Raw genomic sequence first — 20,025 nt, 5'->3', positions numbered from 1 at the left:
AGTCGGACACGACTGAGTGACTCAACTGAACTGAACTGAGGTTAAACAACAACAACAAGAAAATTGTGAATCAAGTTTCTTTTACTTTGTAGGTATAAGGTATTTGGGTAATAACTGAATTATATCTAGTAAACAATTTTGATGAAAAAATATTAGATCCTTTTCCCCTTTCTAGATTATAAACGTATTACAGTTCATCTTACTGGGTTCTTACAAATACATGTGCAGTCAGGAGTTTTTTGTACTATAGACATTTGTTGGTATGGTGAAGTCTTGATTTCTTACAATAGTGGTTTTAAGTGCACAAAATAAAAGAGGAATGCAAAGGAAACCAACTGTGATAATAATACAGTTATAAAAATATTTTTAAAAGCAAATTTGTAGCATTGTGATATACGTGCTTCTTTGTTAACTCACTAAATAGCACTGTCCAATGGTAAGTCTAAAAACTACAGTAAATTTGAAGTAATAATGAGTATCAATGGTATTAATACAAGATTTCTGTCCCAAGTGCAACATGTTATGAAACTATCTATTTGTGATTTCTATTGGTGAAAAAGTCACAGGTACAATTAACAATAGTGTTGTTTCTGATTTATATTTATAATGAAAGGAAATGCCTAAAATCTGTTAGAATTTAGTGAAAATAAAGATGTAAATTTATTTCAAGTTCACAAAGACCTCGAATCTGTCCATAGACTCTTTAGAGTTATGTCAACCCCAGGTTAAAAAAAATCTGTTTGAGTTACTGAATCGAGAAGTGCTTTCCACCCACTATGCACATTTCTGAGTACCAGAAAACTAGATACATACGCAGAGGAGGTGGTCAGGGTCCCCATTCTCCTTAATGTCACAGTCCAGCCAGAAGAGACAAGTAACTGACTGGATGCAATAAGCTACAATGGACCTCCCAACCAGCCCAACCAGTGGAGAGAGATTAGAAGGAAAGGAGGCACCCCAAGGAGATGAAAAGTCTTGATAGGTGGGCTTGTAATATTCTCCACTTTTCTTCACTGTACATTGAGACGGAATCATAGTGAGCATGTACAGTTTCATATACTTGCACTAAGATGTGCTTCTCACCTTCTCTGAGTGCCATGTGAACCCTGTAAATGTTTCAGCATAGACAAAAATTTGTTTTACTTCCAATACAATAGCTGTAATTTAAGTCTTAGTATTTAATATTACCCAGTTCACTTTCGCAGCAGTTAGTTACCTTTCTGCTCCATCCTGTCTGTTTCATAAGACCTACTTGGGCCTATAGTTTTGCCAAACAAAGAAATATTATCTATAAAGGAGAGAATTCTTCTTGGTTATTACCTATTGTGTGAAATATCCTTTTTGTAAGGTCAATTTAAAATGTTTTATGTTCTTTTAATGCATCTTCCTTCTCAGTATTCTCTTTTTTTTTTTTTTGGTTCAGTGTGACAAATGGTGGGAAGACAACACTGGCTAAGAATTTGCAGAAACACCTTCCAAACTGCAGTGTCCTATCTCAGGATGATTTTTTTAAGGTATCTATGAAACTTCTCAAATTATTTATTTAAATAGAAACAGTTATAATAGCAATGTTACTTGAATTACATCCAAAAGCCTTTGCTAAGTGATTGAGCTTTTGTAGTGAAGACAGGCTCAATGCAATAGTGTTACTTATCCACCAGATGGCACACTTATGGGAGCTAATCTTTGATTTTATTTATCCTCATCACCAAAGCATTTGTTAAAGGTTGGTCACCTCTTCCTTCTATGACTGTATTATTTCTGCACTGAAGTTCTTTTGGGTACTTTATTGTTTTTCCAGCCAGAGTCTGAGATAGAGACAGATGAAAATGGATTTCTGCAGTATGATGGTAAGTAGATGAGCTTACAGAACATCATGTGCTAATGTTCATTCCTTTTTCAAACCCAAATAACTTTGCTATCTCTGAAGAGAGTCTAAGAATAAGTTTAAATATGTTGCTGTACTTTAAGCATGCTTTTTTAAGGGTTTTTGATACATGTTTAGCTGTTTAAATAAATGAAACCCTTTCCCCTGTTTCATGGTTAAAACTGAAAACATTGGAACAATAGATTTTTCTTTTGAAGGTGGGGCAAGATAGGTCTCTGTTGTTCTGATCCCTCCATAGCACGCACACAGCTACCTAGACGATCATCTGTGTCCCATCTTGCCTCGGTCAAACTCTAGGACTATGTGCCTCCTGACCTTACTTTCCCAGTGACCTAAGTACTGGGTCTTGTCACTGCTCAAAAAAGATTAGTAAATATTTTTTAGATGGATTCACTTCACCCCCTTGCCCACTCTAACACTGAGTTGAAGCTAATAGGGTAAAGTCCATCAGAAAAGCATCTACTTAAATCCTGAAAGATGATGCTGTGAAAGTGCTGCGCTCAATATACCAGCAAATTTGGAAACCTCAGCAGTGGCCACAGGACTGGAAAAGGTCAGTTTTCATTCCAATCCCAAAGAAAGGCAATGCCAAAGAATGCTCAAACTACCGCACAATTGCACTCATGTCACATGCTAGTAAAGTAATGCTCAAAATTCTCCGAGCTAGGCTTCAGCAATACGTGAACCATGAACTTCCAGATGTTCAAGCTGGTTTTAGAAAAGGCAGAGGAACCACAGATCAAATTGCCAACACCTTCTGGATCATGGAAAAAGCAAGAGAGTTCCAGAAAGCCAAAGCCTTTGACTGCGTGGATCACAATCAACTGTGGAAAATTCTGAAAGAGATGGGAATACCAGACCACCTGACCTGCCTCTTGAGAAATCTGTATGCAGGTCAGGAAGCAACAGTTAGAACTGGACATGGAACAGCAGACTGGTTCCGAATAGGAAAAGGAGTGCGTCAAGGCTGTATATTATCACCCTGCTTATTTAACTTCTATGCAGAGTACATCATGAGAAACGCTGGCCTGGAAGAAACACAAGCTGGAATCAAGATTTCCGGGAGAAATATCAATAACCTCAGATATGCAGATGACACCACCCTTATGGCAGAAAGTGAAGAGGAACTCAAAAGCCTCTTGATGAAAGTGAAAGTGGAGAGTGAAAAAGTTGGCTTAAAGCTCAACATTCAGAAAATGAAGATCATGGCATCCAGTCCCATCACTTCATGGGAAATAGATGGGGAAACAGTGGAAACAGTGTCAGATTTTATTGTTTTGGGCTCCAAAATCACTGCAGATGGTGACTGCAGCCATGAAATTAAAAGATGCTTACTCCTTGGAAGGAAAGTTATGACCAACCTAGATAGTATATTGAAAAGCAGAGACATTACTTTGCCAACAAAGGTCCATCTAGTCAAGGCTATGGTTTTTCCTGTGGTCATGTATGGATGTGAGAGTTGGACTGTGAAGAAGGCTGAGCGCCATAGAATTGATGCTTTTGAACTGTGGTGTTGGAGAAGACTCTTGCGAGTCCCTTGGACTGCAAGGAGATCCAACCAGTCCATTCTGAAGAAGATCAGCCCTGGGATTTCTTTGGAAGGAATGATGCTGAAGCTGAAACTCCAGTACTTGGGCCACCTCATGCGAAGAGTTGACTCATTGGAAAAGACTCTGATGCTGGGAGGGATTGGGGGCAGGAGGAGAAGGGGACGACAGAGGATGAGATGGCTGGATGGCATCACTGACTCGATGGATGTGAGTCCGAGTGAACTCCGGGAGTTGGTGATGGACAGGGAGGCCTGGCGTGCTGTGATTCATGGGGTCTCGAAGAGTCGGACATGACTGAGCGACTGAACTGAACTGAACTGATACCTGTAAAGAAATATCGTGCTAGGAAACCATATTTAATGGTCTTATCAACTTTTAATAAGATAATTGAGTACTTATGCAAACTAGCTCTCTTAAAGAGCCGTGAGATATGTTCCTTATTTTTAACTTTGATAACCTGGAAGGGAAAATATTATGTAGTCAATTCTTTTTGTGTGTGTGTGTGTAGTCAATTCTTACAGAAACATGATAGCTTTAAGAGAGGCAAAATCCTTGACTGGCTATCTGCTCTTATGTCTTGAGCCAGTATATTTTTTTCTTCTCTTCCCTTCTATTGGTTAGTGAGAAAGATTATTACACAGTAAGAGTTAACCAAGGAAAAAATATTTTTGATAATTGATAAAGATTTATTCCTAATTTAAATGAGTTCTTACAAACTAATAAGAAAACCACTAATATCTCAAATGAAAATTGTCCAATAATGTGAATAAGTTATTCATAGACGCATAAGGTTACTTGATTAATGAATGTACAATAAAAAGTCAACCTCAAAAGTAGTTAAAGAATTAAGCTTATTTTTTCCCTCTTACCTCATGAATAGATTTTTAAAGCACTAATAAATTAATAATGGCATAGGCCCATTAAAATAACTTATGCTGCTGCTGCTGCTGCTGCTAAGTCTCTTCAGTCGTGTCTGACTCTGTGCGACCCCATAGACGGCAGCCCACCAGACTCCCCCATCCCTGGGATTCTCCAGGCAAGAACACTGGAGTGGGTTGCCATTTCCTTCTCCAATGCATGAATGTGAAAAGTGAAAGTGAAGTTGCTCAGTCGTGTCAGACTCTGTGCAACCCCATGGACTGCAGCCTACCAGGCTTCTCTGTCCATGGGATTTTCCAGGCAAGAGTACTGGAGTGGGTTGCCATTGCCTTCTCCAAAATAACTTAGAGGTGGATATTAATTGGTACAATCTTTTTTGAAAAGGAGGTTGAGCATATGTCCCAAAGACCTTAAAATATTCATGCCATGTGTTCAAGTGTCCCACCTCCAGGAATCTATCTTAAGCAGAATTCTGAGCTCTTTAGGTAAATGTACAAGTTTAAGGTAAGTCAAGGTAATGATGATCTTTATAACTACCAAAAGAATAGTTTTAAAGTATATAGCTATCACATTTATAAATAGATGGAATCATTATAATATAGCTGATAAATATAAAAGAAGTAAAAAATAGAGAACTAAAATATCAAAAGATGGTGGAAAAATAGAAGATGGTGTAAAATGATAGCTTTAAATCAAATATATCAGCTATATTAAGTTAAATCAACTAAACATGTTAACAGGTTGTCAGACTTTGGATTTTTTTTAAGTCTTAATACATTTCAATGTCTTGAAGTAATATAGAGATATATTCTAATTACAGAGAACTGAATTAGAAATCAATAGCAAAAGAGTAAGTAGAAAATTCCAAAGTGTTTGAAAATTAATCAGTGTTTTTTTTCTGATTTTAAAAACTTTTTGTTATAGAAAAATTTAAGCAGATGCAAAAGGAGGCAAAAAAAGTATAATGAACTCTCATGAATTCACCATTCTGCTTTTAAAATGATGAACTCTTGGCCAATTATATTTCATCTGTACCCTCACCCACTTTCTCCTTCTGTATTATTTTGAAGCAGATCCCAGACATCATCATATTCTATCTGAAGCAAGACTCCTCATTATATCCCTTGGGTCAAAGAACAAATCACAATGAAAATTAGAAAATATTTTAACTGAATGTAAAGAAAATATATTAAAACTAATGGTACTTCTTGTTCTACCCAAGATGGCTTGGCCGCATCACTTGCTATTCCTCCCTCTTAAAACTAAAAACCCTGGATAGAATACAACAAGCAAAGACTCTGAAAGATGAAGAGAACATATTGACTAGGGACTTTGAATCTTGAGGAATGACATTGCTGTGAGTTCCCTGGGCACTTTTTTTTTTTTTTGCCTGTCATATATATCTGGAAAAAGATGGTAGAGAAGTATGCTACATGGAACCATCAATAGCTATAACTAAAACCCCCCAAGAACTCTGTTCCCTTTCAGTTCAGTTCGGTTTGGTGGCTCAGTCATGTCTGACTCTTTGCGACCCCATGGGCTGCAGCACACCAGACTTCCTTGTCCATCACCAACTCCCAAAGCTTACTCACACTCATGTCCATTAAGTTGGTGATGCCATCCAACCATGTCATCCTCTGTCATCCCCTTCTCCTCCCACCTTAAATCTTTCTCAGCATCAGGGTCTTTTCCAATGAGTCAGTTCTTTGCATCAGGTGGCCAGCGTATTGGAGTTTCAGCTTCAGTATCAGTCCTTCCAATGAATATTCAGGACTGATTTCCTTTAGGATGGACTGGTTGGATCTCCTTGCAGTCCAAGGGACTCTCAAGAGTCTTCTCCAACACCACAGTTCAAAAGCATCACTTCTTCGGTACTCAGCTTTCTTCACAGTCCAACTCTCACATCCACACATGACCACTGGAAAAAACATCACTTTGAGTAGATAGACCTTTTTTGGCAAAGTAATGTCTCTGCTTTTTATGCTGTCTAGGTTGGTCATAACTTTTCTTCCAAGGAGCAAGTGTCTTTTAATTTCATGGCTGCAGTCACCATCTGCAGTGATTTTGGAGCCCAAAAAACTGTTCCCTTTAGTCAAAGGAATAGGAAAACAGTGCCGTAACAGAAGAGAAAATTACTTTGGCAATATCCACTTTACTGTAGCCAAACAAAAGGAAAAACAACTTCCCCTCATGGTGTTAACAGGGCGCAGTGCATTTCTAGACTTTTGGACCAGCAGCACCAGCACAGCAGGGTCCATTGGCTTTCCATATTAGCATAGGAATCATATCAGTAATGCTAAAAAGAAAGCTGAACTTCTACACCTAACTGGCAGCAAAAAAAAAAAAAGAATAAGGCAGTGTGAGGTGGTGTGAGTTGGCATTCCACTTTTCCTAACCAACTTGTGTCAGCTACTGTGTGCAGGACCCACTGGAGAGCTGAACTTCTGTCCTCACTGAACTGTAATGAAGCAATACCTGGATGCTACTGCATGCCTCTTTCTCCTTCCACAGCTATCCCCACACCTCAGTATGGTGATGCTCAGCAGACAGCTGAACATCCACCCAACCTGGACCTGCACACTACCCCTGAACAGAGTAACTGCCTGCAAAAACAAGATTAAATAGGCTCCAGAGCCTTATAACATAATACCCAGAATTTCCAGGATGAGACTGAAAATCACTTGTCATGCTAAGAACCAGGCAACTTTCAATTTGGAATAAGAAAAGACAGATAACGACATCACGATGACACAGATGCTGGAATTCTGACAAGGATTTTAAATGACATCCATAAAAAGGCTTCAGTGAACAACTGTAACCATTCTTGAATCAAGTGAAAAATTAGAAAGCCTCAATAAAGAGGACATTTGAAAAAGTACCAAATAGAAATCTTAGAACTGAAAACTGATATAATAACTAAAATTTTATCACTGGATGAGCATAATAGTATAAATACGACAAAGGAAAGAATCAGTGAACTTGAAGACAAAACAATAGAAATTATTAATATTCAATCTGAACAGCAGAGAGAAAATAGACTGAAAAGAAATGAACAGAAACATGGGGCAATAACAAAAGATCTAACATTTATATCATCAGAGCCTCAGAAGGAGAGGAGAAACAGTGTGGTGCTGAAAAGTATTCAAATTAGTAATGGTCTAAGACATCTCAAATTTGGCCTAAGATGTAAACCTACAGATTGATGAATCTGAGTGACCCTCAAAGTTAATCAAAACTAATCAAGAAAAAAATAGAGAAAAACAAAGTCAACATCATTACAAATTCCACAAATATCAAAAAGATGAGGATATTATGAACAATTTTATGCAAATTGAAAACTTAAATTAACCATCTTACCAAATGCAACTTAATCAAAACAAATAACAGAACAAAGAGAAAAGCTTAATAGCTCTATTTCGATTAAAGGGATTAATTCATAATTTTAAAACCTTCCACTAAAATATCTCTACACACAGATGGTTCAATTCAGTTATTCTGAAGTAGGAGTGAGAATTTGCATTTCTGATAAGTTCTCAGCTGCTGCTCCTGGAAGTACCACGCTTTGAGAATCTCTGTTATAGGGTACTTTTCTAGAATTAACAACTGTAACCTCTGAAAGTATGCACATTTTTAAGTTTTGAGTATTATATATTTGTATCCTTTGTAAATTATTTTAATGATTTACCTCCTCTTATTTATCTGTAAGAGCTCTTTATGTATTAAGGATACCCATTCTTTGCCAAGTATATTGCAGGTAATTTCCCCAATGTGTCACTGTCTTTCTAACTATTTTATAAATATTTTGTCATCCAAAAATGTTACACACTTACATAGTCAAGGGGGAATAGAAGTTATAAATAAAGCAATGAGTTTATAATTGTCAAAGTTGGTTAAGTGGGGACATGGGAGTTCATTGCACTCTACGCTCTACTTTTGTATGTGTTTAAATTTTTCCAAAATGAAAATATATCAAGCATACCACCTTATCAATGTTAGAGTTTATATTTTTTGTCTAAAATGTTTGTTAATTAGGTGTTTTGAAGGAAAAATAGAATAGTGTTATTTCATATGTTTATAGGTCACTGGATATCCTCATCATAAAAAGCCACAGCATAAAACTTTTGTTGTATTTATTTCATATTTGTGTCTGTTTGTTTGAAGTGCTCGAAGCACTTAACATGGAGGAAATGATGTCCGCCATCTCCTGCTGGATGGAAAACCCAACACACTCTCTGGCATCAACACATGAGGAAAGCATTAAGGAAATTCCCATCTTAATTATTGAAGGTTTCCTTCTCTTCCATTATAAGTAAGCATTCCCCACTCTATTAATGACTCTGAATGAATGGGGAAAAAACTAAATATGCACTAAATATGCTGTTATTTTAGGCCCCTTGACACTATATGGAATAGATGCTATTTTCTGACAATTCCGTATGAAGAATGTAAGCGGAGGAGGAGGTAAGTTTTGAAAATGCCTTTGTGGATTGTAATCCAAAAGACAAACTTTAAGGAAAGCAAGGAAACAGCATTATTGAACAATGTGTATATGTTATTTTTCAAGCAAGGGAAGCCTCAACTCTTCCCAAAGAACAAGACCTTTTTCCATAAGTGGCCACCCACATGGAGTAATGCAAATTACTTTTCTAAGAAAAGGCTCTTGTATTAATACAAGCTGTTTGGCTTATCCTTCCTAAATCTTCATATGGAGCAATTTCATTTTGATTATGATTTTAAATTAATTGGCTTTTATTCTGCTATAGCCATTGAGGACACTGGTTAGTTTAAAGCTTACTACAACATAACAGTATTGCTATCATTATTTATATTAATATTGTTAATTCTTTTATAAATCACTTGAGGGGAGAAAGATAATTAAGAATGATAGTCAGCGAGTTACAAAGTTCATTTTTAGATCAGAGCACTGAGTCTATCCTGTGCTGTCTTTGTAACTGGCCTTGAGTCTAAAAAATATGGTCTTATTCCTTCTCAATTTCTGAGTAATTTCCCCATTGTCCTGACCATTATTTTACTTTATCAGTTTTGTGTTTCTGTCAACATGAAGTTTCCTACATATTTTGACAGTACAAGGGTGTACAAGCCTCCAGACGCCCCAGGATACTTTGACGGCCACGTGTGGCCCATGTACCTAAAACACAGAAAAGAAATGGAGAATGTCTCATGGGAAATTGGTGAGTGTCTTTTTCCCTTCAAGGAAGACTTTTCACTGTCATTGCCTCAAAGTACACAAGAGTACACAAGATTTTAGAAGGCATATTTCTCATGTATTAGATTGTAAAAGGACATTTTAAGCCAGAACCCTCCTTTTCCACATTGGCTCTCCTGGCTTCTGTTTCTCTCTCTATGACTCTTGTCAAAGTGTAGCAACTTCTAAATGGTCATTCATTCAACAAATACTGATTGAATGCATTCCCTGAACAAGGCACTGCCCTGGTGTTATCAAGGGAAATAAGACAGACTTGGTCTCCAGTCTTATGCACCAACATTCTATCAGGGAAACAGATGTTAAACACACTTGCTGCACAAGCTGTCCTTTCTAACTATGCTGAGTACTGTGACACTGAGCTTCAGGGGGACTGTCCCAGGCTTAGCAACCGGGGAAGGCTTCCTTGAGGAAGCCACATGTAAACCACTTTATGATAGATTTAACTGGACAAAGGTGGGGGTGGGATAGAAGGTCACCCCAGACAGTGGGTATGGTGCATGGAAAGGCCAGCGGGCACTGGCAAGAAGGTTGTGGTAGAGAAAGACAAAGCAACAGGTGATGTTGGTGGTACAGGAAGGGTACAGACCTTAAAAGGCCAAAGGTCATCGTCCTAAGGAAAGTGGGAAGGCCTCTACAGAGAGGTTTATTACAAGGATATGGTAGATAGAAAGTTTTTGTTTCAGTCAGATCCATGTGGCTTTGTGAAGGGTAGATGTGTAGGGTGCGAAATGGGACATATGTATTCAGAGGAATTGAATGATAGAATAGATATGGAAGGTGCAGGTAGTTGAGGTGTCAAGGACAACAGCTCAGGAATTGTCAGGTATTATTTCAGAGAACAGAAAAAAGTGAAGGACTCACAGATTTGCAAGGAGGAATGCAAGTCTGCTTTGCATGCCAGTAATGCAGTTGAGATGCCTGAGAGACTTAAAGCAGTGATTTAGATACAAATACCTGGATCTATGGGGCTGGACTGAGAACAGATCCTTGGGATACAGAGTACAACATGGAGAAGATGCAGGAGGCTGGAGACAGAGGCTTTTGGATGAGCCGGAGCAACCAGAGCGGATACATCTTTTCAGAATAAAGGGAGTTGCCCCTACTGTGAGAGACTTCATGGCCTGTTTGGTAAATACGGAAGGCACACGGGACCTCCCCATGGTCTAGAGGCTCTTATGATCCCTTCTTCAGTCCAGTCCAACCCCCTCTTCCACATCCCCAGGGCCTCTCATGACATTTTTGGTCACATTATTTCCAACCTAGACCATTGGTTGCAGGGATGTCTTCTTCTAACTACTGCCTGTCCCCCCCGCCTCTGCCATCTCATGCTCCTACCTTGCTTAAACGGTTCCAAAGAGTCTCCAGCCCTTTGGGATAAAATCTAAACAGCCAGGAAGGATCACAAGGTCTCCAAAGGCTAAGGCAGAGCCTTGCTCTTAAATCTAATTTCTATACTGTTCGTGCCTCCCCACCTTCTAGCCTTTCCAAACTGAGCATCTTTTTCTTAACAGGCACAGTTCTCTCCTACCTCCCCTACCTCTGGAGTATTGTGACTAGAAGGCTCTTTCCTTCCTTTAACCTACAGAATTTTCTTATAACTTACTTCTTATACCAAACTGACTATGGCAATTTAAATCTCATGGCCTGGAGAATGCAGATTCAGCACATACGTGACAGAAATCACACACACATACAACAGCGCACACACACACACACACACACACACACACACACACACACACGGCATGGTTTAAGAAGCTTCACAGGTTATCCTGATAAAGAAGTTTGAGAACTATTCCCTTAAATGATTGTTTTGAGAAAGCACCTATTTGGTGCTCCTAAAGTGATGTATGCACAATGCCACTTAACTCTGTGTCTTTTTTGTTTTTATAATTTTCACATCAGCTAGTTTGAATTTCTCTGTAATAACCCAAATCTCTTACCTATTGTACCCGGCTTTATATTTTTCTTTTTAATGGCTATTAATTTCTTTTAAAATTAAGTTCCTGGGTTCTTTAAACTAATGGTGTCCTCAAGAGATGCCAAATGCCAGAGTAAGCATCCCATATTAATAAGCCTGTTAGCATTTGAACTACTCTTTTTTCCCCTTCTCAGTTTATCTAGATGGAACAAAATCTGAGGAAGACCTCTTTTCACAAGTATATGAAGATCTAATACAAGAACTAGCAAAACAAAAGGGTTAGTATTGTCCAATCAAAGTGGATTGTGAAGGACCAACCAGGAAAAATATTTCATTACATACCCGTGAATGTTGTTGTTATTTTAGTCACCAAATCATGTCTGACTCTTTTGTGACCCCATGGACTGCAGCCCACCAGACTCCTCTGTCCATGGGATTTCCCAAGCAAGAATATTGGAGTGGGTTGCCATTTCCATCTCCTGGGGATCTTCCTGACCCAGGGATTGAACCTAGGTCTCCTGCATGGGCAGGCGGGTTCTTCACCACTGAGCCACCAGGGAAGCCCCAAGAATGGTATACCAGAATGCTAATGTAAGAGTGATCGTATCCATTCACTCGTTGCTTTGAAGACAGTTCAGAATCAGAGACTCTTAATGGGTCTAGGGACTTGATTACTTTTCTGAGTTCTTTTGAGGGTGAAAATATTCACCCTTTGTTATCTCTCTTAATGATATTTCTGTTACTTAGTTCAAATTTTTTAATAGATGGCTGTTATTTCAATAGGACTGAAATTATTGTTATAATTGAGTGAAATTAAATGCTGATAATCTTGTTTTAATAGGTATAGAGTTCTCTTTCTCCTTTATTCCTCAAAGATTTTTCATAAATACTTATTTCCCAAAATAAACACAAGATTTTAAAAATAACTTATTGAGTATTTCTTTAAGGTTTTCATATCAGACAATACATTTTGCAAGTGACAGAAATCCTCCTAAATCTGGCTTAAGCAGAAAAAAAAATACAGGAGTGGCAGTGGCTTCAGACTCAACTGAGTTAAGGAGCGCCGATGGGGTCCTCATGGTTCTGCCTCAATTTCTCATTTTCTGTTTGGGTATATTTTGAGGTCAGTCTCTCTCCACTAACAGACATGAAGTATTTTGGCAACACTATCCTCCTAAATCCAATAGCCCCAGTAAAAAGACAGTTTTATCCTTTATCAACTCATATCCTTGTCTATGAGTTGATAAAGCTGAGTATTGGATACAGAAGGGTCTATATGTTATTCTCACTAGTTTTGCATATATTTAAAATTCTTTATTTTAAACATTTTTAAATCAATTTTCCATATTATCCCAGCTGAAAAGTCCCAGGAAACATTTTGATTGGTCCTATTTGGGTCACATGACTTTGGTTAAACCAATCACTGTGCCTGAGAGATGGCTTACTTTTGTTGGCTAGAAGTGGATCAGGTACTCATCTTGTAATTGAGTACCTTAGGAAAGGCGTCCTGATTTAAGGGGAGAAATCCCCCAAAGGGAAGGCAGAGTAGGAGGTAGAAACCAGAAGAAGGATGACAAAGTGTGCTGGGGAAACAAAACTATAGATGTAGATCTTTCACTGGCACTGTTTGAACTAACACTTTTCATGGCTAACATACAAAATGCAGTCATCAGCTGGCTCAGGAGAAGACAGTATGAGTCACTTTGGCAGTGAAGAATATTACATGCTCTTTTGGTGAGAAGCAACTCCTCTGGTGCAAATGTCATCATCTCTCAGAAAGAATTAGATTTCCTGTGTCCTCAGTAAATTCCTAACTGACTAGAAGTTTGAGTCCAGCCAGGCAGCTCATTGATCCTAACACACTCCTAGTTTCAGAATCAGCCCTTCATGTAGGCATGAACCTATTTAAAGAAATGTCAGGACCATACTAAAATTTCTTCCTGTAAGTGGAACTTAAAATCCTTGCCAGTTTTGCCTGCTCACCCCTGCCATCTGTTACTCTGATGAAAGGCATGCCCCTCATCACGAAGCTCAGACTGAGCATCAGTGGATACAGAGAATGTAGAGTGAAGGGAGGGGCTCAGCCTTTGTAAATGATAGCACCTGAGCCAGAGCCACTTCTCTGAGAGCTGTTTGCTCCCTTGCTGACCTTGATAGGGTACTTACAGGGTGTTGATACTTGCAGTGGTTGAACACCTATACCTTTCCATTCTCTCAATAATGGTTAGGCTTGGGTCCAGTTGTCCTTTAATGACCAAGTCACATGCTGACGTTTGGCCTTATGCTGTATCTGCTGATAAAAACAAGCCTTGATCATGTAGCTCAGGCAGATTGCATACAGAATGCCAGCTTTTGCCATCTGGTCCAAGACCCAAGAAAAGCTGGCATGTTTTGACGGGGGCTGAAAACCCACAGGAAAGTACATTTCCATGTCTGTAACACCCTCCTCTTTCCTTACCTACATCCTAGAGGTTTGTAAGGAAGTATTCCTTCATAAGACTATCTTGCCTTCGTTTGAGATATTGGATAAAGCTTAAAAGAAAAAAATAATAGAAATATTATGAGACATAAAATCCAAGGAATATCAGCTCTTCCTACCTCCAAGATTTATGTTCGTTTTTTTTTCTTTTTTTTTCTGTTGTATAAATAAGTTACTGCGTTATTTATAGTAACCCATCACCTTTCCCAGTTCTTCCAATCACAGTGTCCTGGCAAAGCTAGCCTGGAGGGATCCTTAGCATAGCCTGGTTTAACCCTCAGTGAGGTTAAACCAGGCTGTTCTGGGCACCTTCAAATATTTCAGTTGAATATACCTCAGGCTTCTTATAGTATCTCATAAACTAATTTTCTATTCTAAACATATAGAATCATAATTGTGATACAGCAATAATAATGAAACAGAAACAAAGATTGAATTTAAATCTCTCTTACATGGTTTACATGGTTAATTGCCATGTTTACTTTTATTTTTAAATTAATATTTAATGTTGAATAAGCTTTGTAGAGTCCATTATATAATGAAACAATAAAACTAAATAGCTCTTCCAGTTAAAGGATTCAAGGTTGAGTTCTGTTTTGCTCAGTAAAAGTAAATTATAAAACCTGACATTGACATCTTCCTGCAGAAGAAAGATGTCAAATCAGAGGGATAAAAATTGCAAAATAAAAATTTAATAAAATGAATTTGGGGGGATATTTTTCTATGTTGAATTTAAAATATAATTTCCAATTATAAAGTAACACTATAATTGCCATAAAATTATTGAACCATTTCCTACTGTTAGATATTTAGTATTGTTAAAAAGATTTTTACATTGGCAAATAATGTACTGTAAAATATCTGTGTGTGTTGCTGGTTTTCTTCTTCTTGAATGATATTTAAAATTTTCAGAAGTAGCACTTGCTGAGTCAAAGAGTATAATCATTTTTATATTTTGCATGCTTCAAAGATTACAAAAAAATGTGTGCTTTTCTAGCATGAGATGTGTGATAAGAATGCGGCAGGCTGATCATTGACTTTCTAAGCCAAAGTCACTAAATATTCAGCTCGACGTCCTTACTTTTAAAAAAGGTAAGAATACTTCTTTCTTCAAACTAAGGATATCATTCTAAAACAAGAATATTACTGTATCAGCCACCTTTTGTGATATTCTTCTAGTTCTCAAATTATTACTTAGAGTCAAGGATCGTTATAGCAATTGCAAATAATACTGGATATCTGAAAATAGGCTTAAATTTAGCACAAGGATTAAAAGAATGAGATTTGGACTCAATTTAGTTCTTTACAGAAAACCAGCATTTCTGGTCCCAGAATCTGTGTAATCTTAACACACCTTAATGTTAGTGTGAAGATGTAATAAAATGACAATTGGAATTCTTCATTAATGTCTTTTCTTTTTGTCATTGTTCCCAAGGTGTGCAAGTGACAGTATAAAGTTGGAAGGGACTGAAACCTTCCTGGAGTGAACTGGGAAATTCAAAGGAATCTACTCAAGTGCCATAACCAAGACACATTGTGCGCTTTGGTACAGTGACAGTCTGCTGTTTTGTTTGTTTGTTCTGTCACACATGATTTCTTTAACGCATGGAACAGTAAGTGGCTATCCATGATAATGGACAGAAATTTACCCTAATGCTGTTCTCACACCAAGAAGTGCACAGGTACAGCATAGCTCACAAAGACTGAGTCATTTCACTACACTAATGATTTTCAAACTTTTATGAATGGGACCCAAAGTAAAAAATAAGATGTAGATCACAATCCAGTATATATGTAATCTATTGATGTGTATGTGTGTGTGGATGAGTCTATATATGTATGCATATGTGTCTGTATTTGTTGCATGCATCATATCAATTATCATATAACATTTACTTCACATACAGTTTACTCTTTATATTTTTCTATTTTTAATTTTTTAAAAATATTTGTTACCATCCCATACTGATGCCCACCTCCTGCAAATAATGGGATTACCAGGAGTAGCAATCATATTGAATAAATCAACAATTTGCAATGGTATATTTTTGTATGTTTTGTCCTTGTTACTGCTGTAATTGTTTCTCATATGTATCTAAAACTGCTGAATCATTTGTGTCACTTATATTGAGACTTTGTTACAAATAAGGATTTTTGTGTGCATGTTTTATTTTGTTTTTGTCAAACCGATCGTCTAAAATTGCATAAGTAAGCCACAGGGATTTAAGTGGTATGCAGTATAGGGGACCTTTCATTGGAAAGCACAAACAGGTAATCTGTAAATTGTATAATTTCTTGATGCCCCATTCAATACTGGAATTTAAATTACTGATCAACTTCTTATTTATTAATAATAGATTTCTCACATTCACAGTTTTTACATAACTATAAAATATATTCTTAAATTAACTTTAAATAATCTCTACAGACTCATCTAATCAGCTCCCATTACTTAGAAGTTTGTAACTAGCTTGCACTCAGTAATGATTAGGGGTTTTTTGCTCACATACACTATAAAAAAAAAAATCTGGGCTAAAATTATAGTTCATTCACTTAATAGCTTTTTATGTTTTTGATCAAACCCTTTTAAGTCTTTGTTTCTCTTTGTAAGGTGAGGATAACAACAGTACTTACTGTGGGTATAGTGGAGAGTAAGGTAAGTTTTGAAATCCTTAACATGGCCCCCATGGCATCCATGATCCACCTTCTAAGTGCCTCTCTGCCTGCATTTCCCATCACTCAACTCTCTGCTGCTCAGCCACTGGAACCTCCACTCCTCAAACTCACCAGGACTCTTCCCATGTCACAGCAGCCTCACGTGCTGTTCCTGAGGCTTAAAGCAAACTTCTGCAACCCTCCCTCCAGCTGGCCCGCTAACTCCTACTCCGCCTTCAGTTCACTCTTGTGATGCCACTTCTCAAGGATTTCCCTTCTCCTTACCCCGCCCTCATAGGTGCTCTCAAGGTTCCTCTACTTTTCCTTCAAAGTGCTGGTCACAGTTGTAATTACTCTGCCACTTACAGAATCACTCATTCAGTGGCTGTCTCTCCAGCTAGACTGCAAGCTCCCTGAAGGCAAGACCTACCTCTGAGGCTCAATTACAAATACTCCCTGTTAACTAGCACAGTGTCCAGCACATAGTGAAATAATAAATGCTGGGTACTCTTTATAAATTACTACTATATCAGGAATGAGTTCACATGCAAGCAGTATGTTAATTTGACTAATAGTAACTTACTGAGGTAATCCTTTTTATATAACAAAAGTTTAAGACATGTAGTCTAGGGTTTTTACATAGAGTCAGATTTAAGGGGGAAAAAAAAAAAAACAAAATTAGAAGGCACACAGTTAAATTTGAATTTCAGATAAACTCTAAACAACTTTCAAGTCCTAACTATTACATATTTAAGACTTGTTCTTCGGAAATTCAACAACTCGAAAGTGTCATAGAAAAGCCACAGTCTTTCATCCTTGGCCTGTGGAGCTATCACCAGGAGGTCACAGGAAGGCCCCACAGAAGCTCCCAGCACAGTGTCAACTATCAAGGAAGGAACTGGGTACGGGAGGCAGACAGCCATAGGGCTCCCCAAATTACCCAACAGTGACCCCAGCAGCCATGGCTCCCATGGCCACTCTCACTGCAAAAGAAGCTGGGAAGAAGTTGTTAGGACAGATTCTAACCAGTTACAAATCACTGCCTGGGGATGTTGCCAAGTTGAGGAAAGGTAGGGGATGCGGAACACTTTTACTAAAGAAGGAGGAGGAAACAGATAAGCAATTGCAAGTATTTTGCAAGTATTACCACATTTTTTTTTCTGCTTATCTTCTCTGGCTATAATTTTCTCAAGCTTAGATGAATGTAATTTGTTTTATCCAAACAGTTACAAAAATTTTTTTAATATTTATTTATTTGACTATGCCAGGTCTTAGTTCCAGCATGTGGAATCTTAAATTGTCATTGCAGCACACAGGGTCTTTAGTTGTTACATGTGGGATCTAGTTCCCAGACCAGGGCTCAAAACCTGGGCCCCCTATATTATGAGTGCAGAGTCTTAGCCACTGGGCAACCAGGGAAGTCCCAAGATTTTTCTTTTTTTTAGTATCAAAATCTAGATATGACTTTTCAAACTTTATTTCCTCAAATTTCTGAAATACTCTTCCCCACAGAGAATATTGTCACTGTTGATTGAGAAGCATCACACTTGACTTTACCCATTTCAGCATGTGAAAATAGATCAGAGAGAGACTGTTTATCTTGGTGTGTGTGCTGGGGCGGGGTGGGTGGGGGGGGGCGGGCAGTGCAACACTAACAGACATTAAAAATGGAAACATTCAAATCATTTTGGGAAGAATGAAATGTTTTTGTTTACTTCTCTCAATGAGAAACAAATTGGGAATTTGAAATGAAGAATACTAGTATTTCATTTCCACTATGTGCTTTCACATTTAGTTACTCATCAAAGCAGTTAATGAGGTATTGGATTGGATTGGCCAAAAAGCTCCCCTAGGTTTTTCCATCAGATCTTATGGAAAAAAATCTGAACAAACTTTTTGGCCAAACCTATAAAGCTCAACATTCACAAAATGAAGATCATGGCATCCGGTCCCATCACTTCATGGGAAATAGATGGGGAAACAGTGGAAACAGTGTCAGACTTTATTTTTCTGGGCTCCAAAATTACTGCAGATGGTGACTGCAGCCATGAAATTAAAAGACGCTTACTCCTTGGAAGGAAAGTTATGACCAACCTAGATAGCATATTCAAAAGCAGAGACATTACTTTGCCAACAAAGGTCCGTCTAGTCAAGGCTATGGTTTTTCCTGTGGTCATGTATGGATGTGAGAGTTGGACTGTGAAGAAGGCTGAGCGCCGAAGAATTGATGCTTTTGAACTGTGGTGTTGGAGAAGACTCTTGAGAGTCCCTTGGACTGCAAGGAGATCCAACCAGTCCATTCTGAAGGAGATCAGCCCTGGGATTTCTTTGGAAGGAATGATGCTAAAGCTGAAACTCCAGTACTTTGGCCACCTCATGCGAAGAGTTGACTCATTGGAAAAGACTCTGATGCTGGGAGGGATTGGGGGCAGGAGGAGAAGGGGATGACAGAGGATGAGACGGCTGGATGGCATCACTGATTCGATGGACGTGAGTCTGAGTGAACTCCAGGAGTTGGTGATGGACAGGGAGGCCTGGCGTGCTGCGATTCATGGGGTCGCAAAGAGTCGGACATGACTGAGCGACTGATCTGATCTGATCTGATATTTGTTTAGAAAGGCTAAAAGGAGCAAATCTGCTGAAGACTTCACTTTTCTGTGCATAAATAACCTCAATCCCTTTAGGTTGAATTTGCTGTAGGAAGGTTTTGTTATGCTAAATGTTAAGCCCAGAGGAAGGAGTTTAGAAGAGGGCCTTGTGCATAGACTGTTATACTATAGGGTGACATTGAAGCCCAACAAGTTATCTTCTAAGGATACACTTGTGTAGTACATAGAATCTTAAGATGTTGGAGTAGTCTCAGCTGGTCTGATGCTCTGTATTTGAGTGTAGAAATTAGAACCAGAGCTGGTGACCTGCCCAACCCCATGCAGCTAGTTACTAGCAGAACCAGGGCCAGGCCATAATTCCTACAACATACAAACATGCACACACACACACACACACACACACACACTTTCCATTTTAAAGCAAAAAATGGCAGAAAATCTCTTGCTAGAGTATATCATCTCTCCATCTTTCCTTTGGAAGGTGAAAATTAAGGAGCTTGGAAAGGCAAAGGCTGTGTCAGGGGAAAGGGAAACTTTCTGTTCTGGACAGTTGGAGCCTTGTCAAGGAGGCAAGCCAACTCATGAGGTTATCTGAGGGGCAAGGTGCAGTGGAGAGCTTATGTGAGCTCCATGGTGCTGTCTGCTGTTGCTGATCTTAGGTTTGTGGCTCCAGCTGTTCTTCAACAACTGAAGCCATGGTGGAGACCTAGGAAAAAGCACAGATATAGGAAAGGCAGAATAGGTATTACACTCCACATCTGTGCACCCATAGAAGCAGATGAAAATTGCAATAGCAACTTTGGGGCCCTCATCAAGG

At 38.4% G+C, this 20,025-nt stretch overlaps 1 protein-coding gene across 9 annotated transcripts in view; it reads left to right on the top strand.

Moving 5' to 3' along the window:
* The window catches only part of NMRK1 (nicotinamide riboside kinase 1), a 29,680-nt gene extending 11,969 nt beyond the window's left edge, over positions 1–17,711 (top strand). For 5 of the 9 annotated variants that reach the window (XM_010807900.4, XM_005210042.5, XM_002689654.6 and 2 more), the window contains 7 exons: positions 1,424–1,514; positions 1,802–1,850; positions 8,479–8,626; positions 8,707–8,778; positions 9,403–9,509; positions 11,660–11,743; positions 15,380–16,092. In XM_010807900.4, the coding sequence (XP_010806202.2) occupies positions 1,424–1,514; positions 1,802–1,850; positions 8,479–8,626; positions 8,707–8,778; positions 9,403–9,509; positions 11,660–11,743; positions 15,380–15,399 (571 nt within the window). In that variant the 3' untranslated portion in view covers positions 15,400–16,092. Of the gene's footprint in view, positions 1–1,423; positions 1,515–1,801; positions 1,851–8,478; positions 8,627–8,706; positions 8,779–9,402; positions 9,510–11,659; positions 11,744–14,941; positions 15,037–15,379; positions 16,093–16,555 lie in introns of those variants that run through there. The other 4 variants (XR_009495580.1, XR_009495581.1, XR_009495582.1 and 1 more) reach the window with 4 other exon arrangements.
* Positions 17,712–20,025: the final 2,314 nt, after the last annotated feature.

This window comes from Bos taurus, chromosome 8, assembly GCF_002263795.3.
Source record: "Bos taurus isolate L1 Dominette 01449 registration number 42190680 breed Hereford chromosome 8, ARS-UCD2.0, whole genome shotgun sequence".
Lineage (NCBI taxonomy): Eukaryota > Metazoa > Chordata > Mammalia > Artiodactyla > Bovidae > Bos > Bos taurus.
This window is presented reverse-complemented; position numbering and strand designations above follow the sequence as displayed.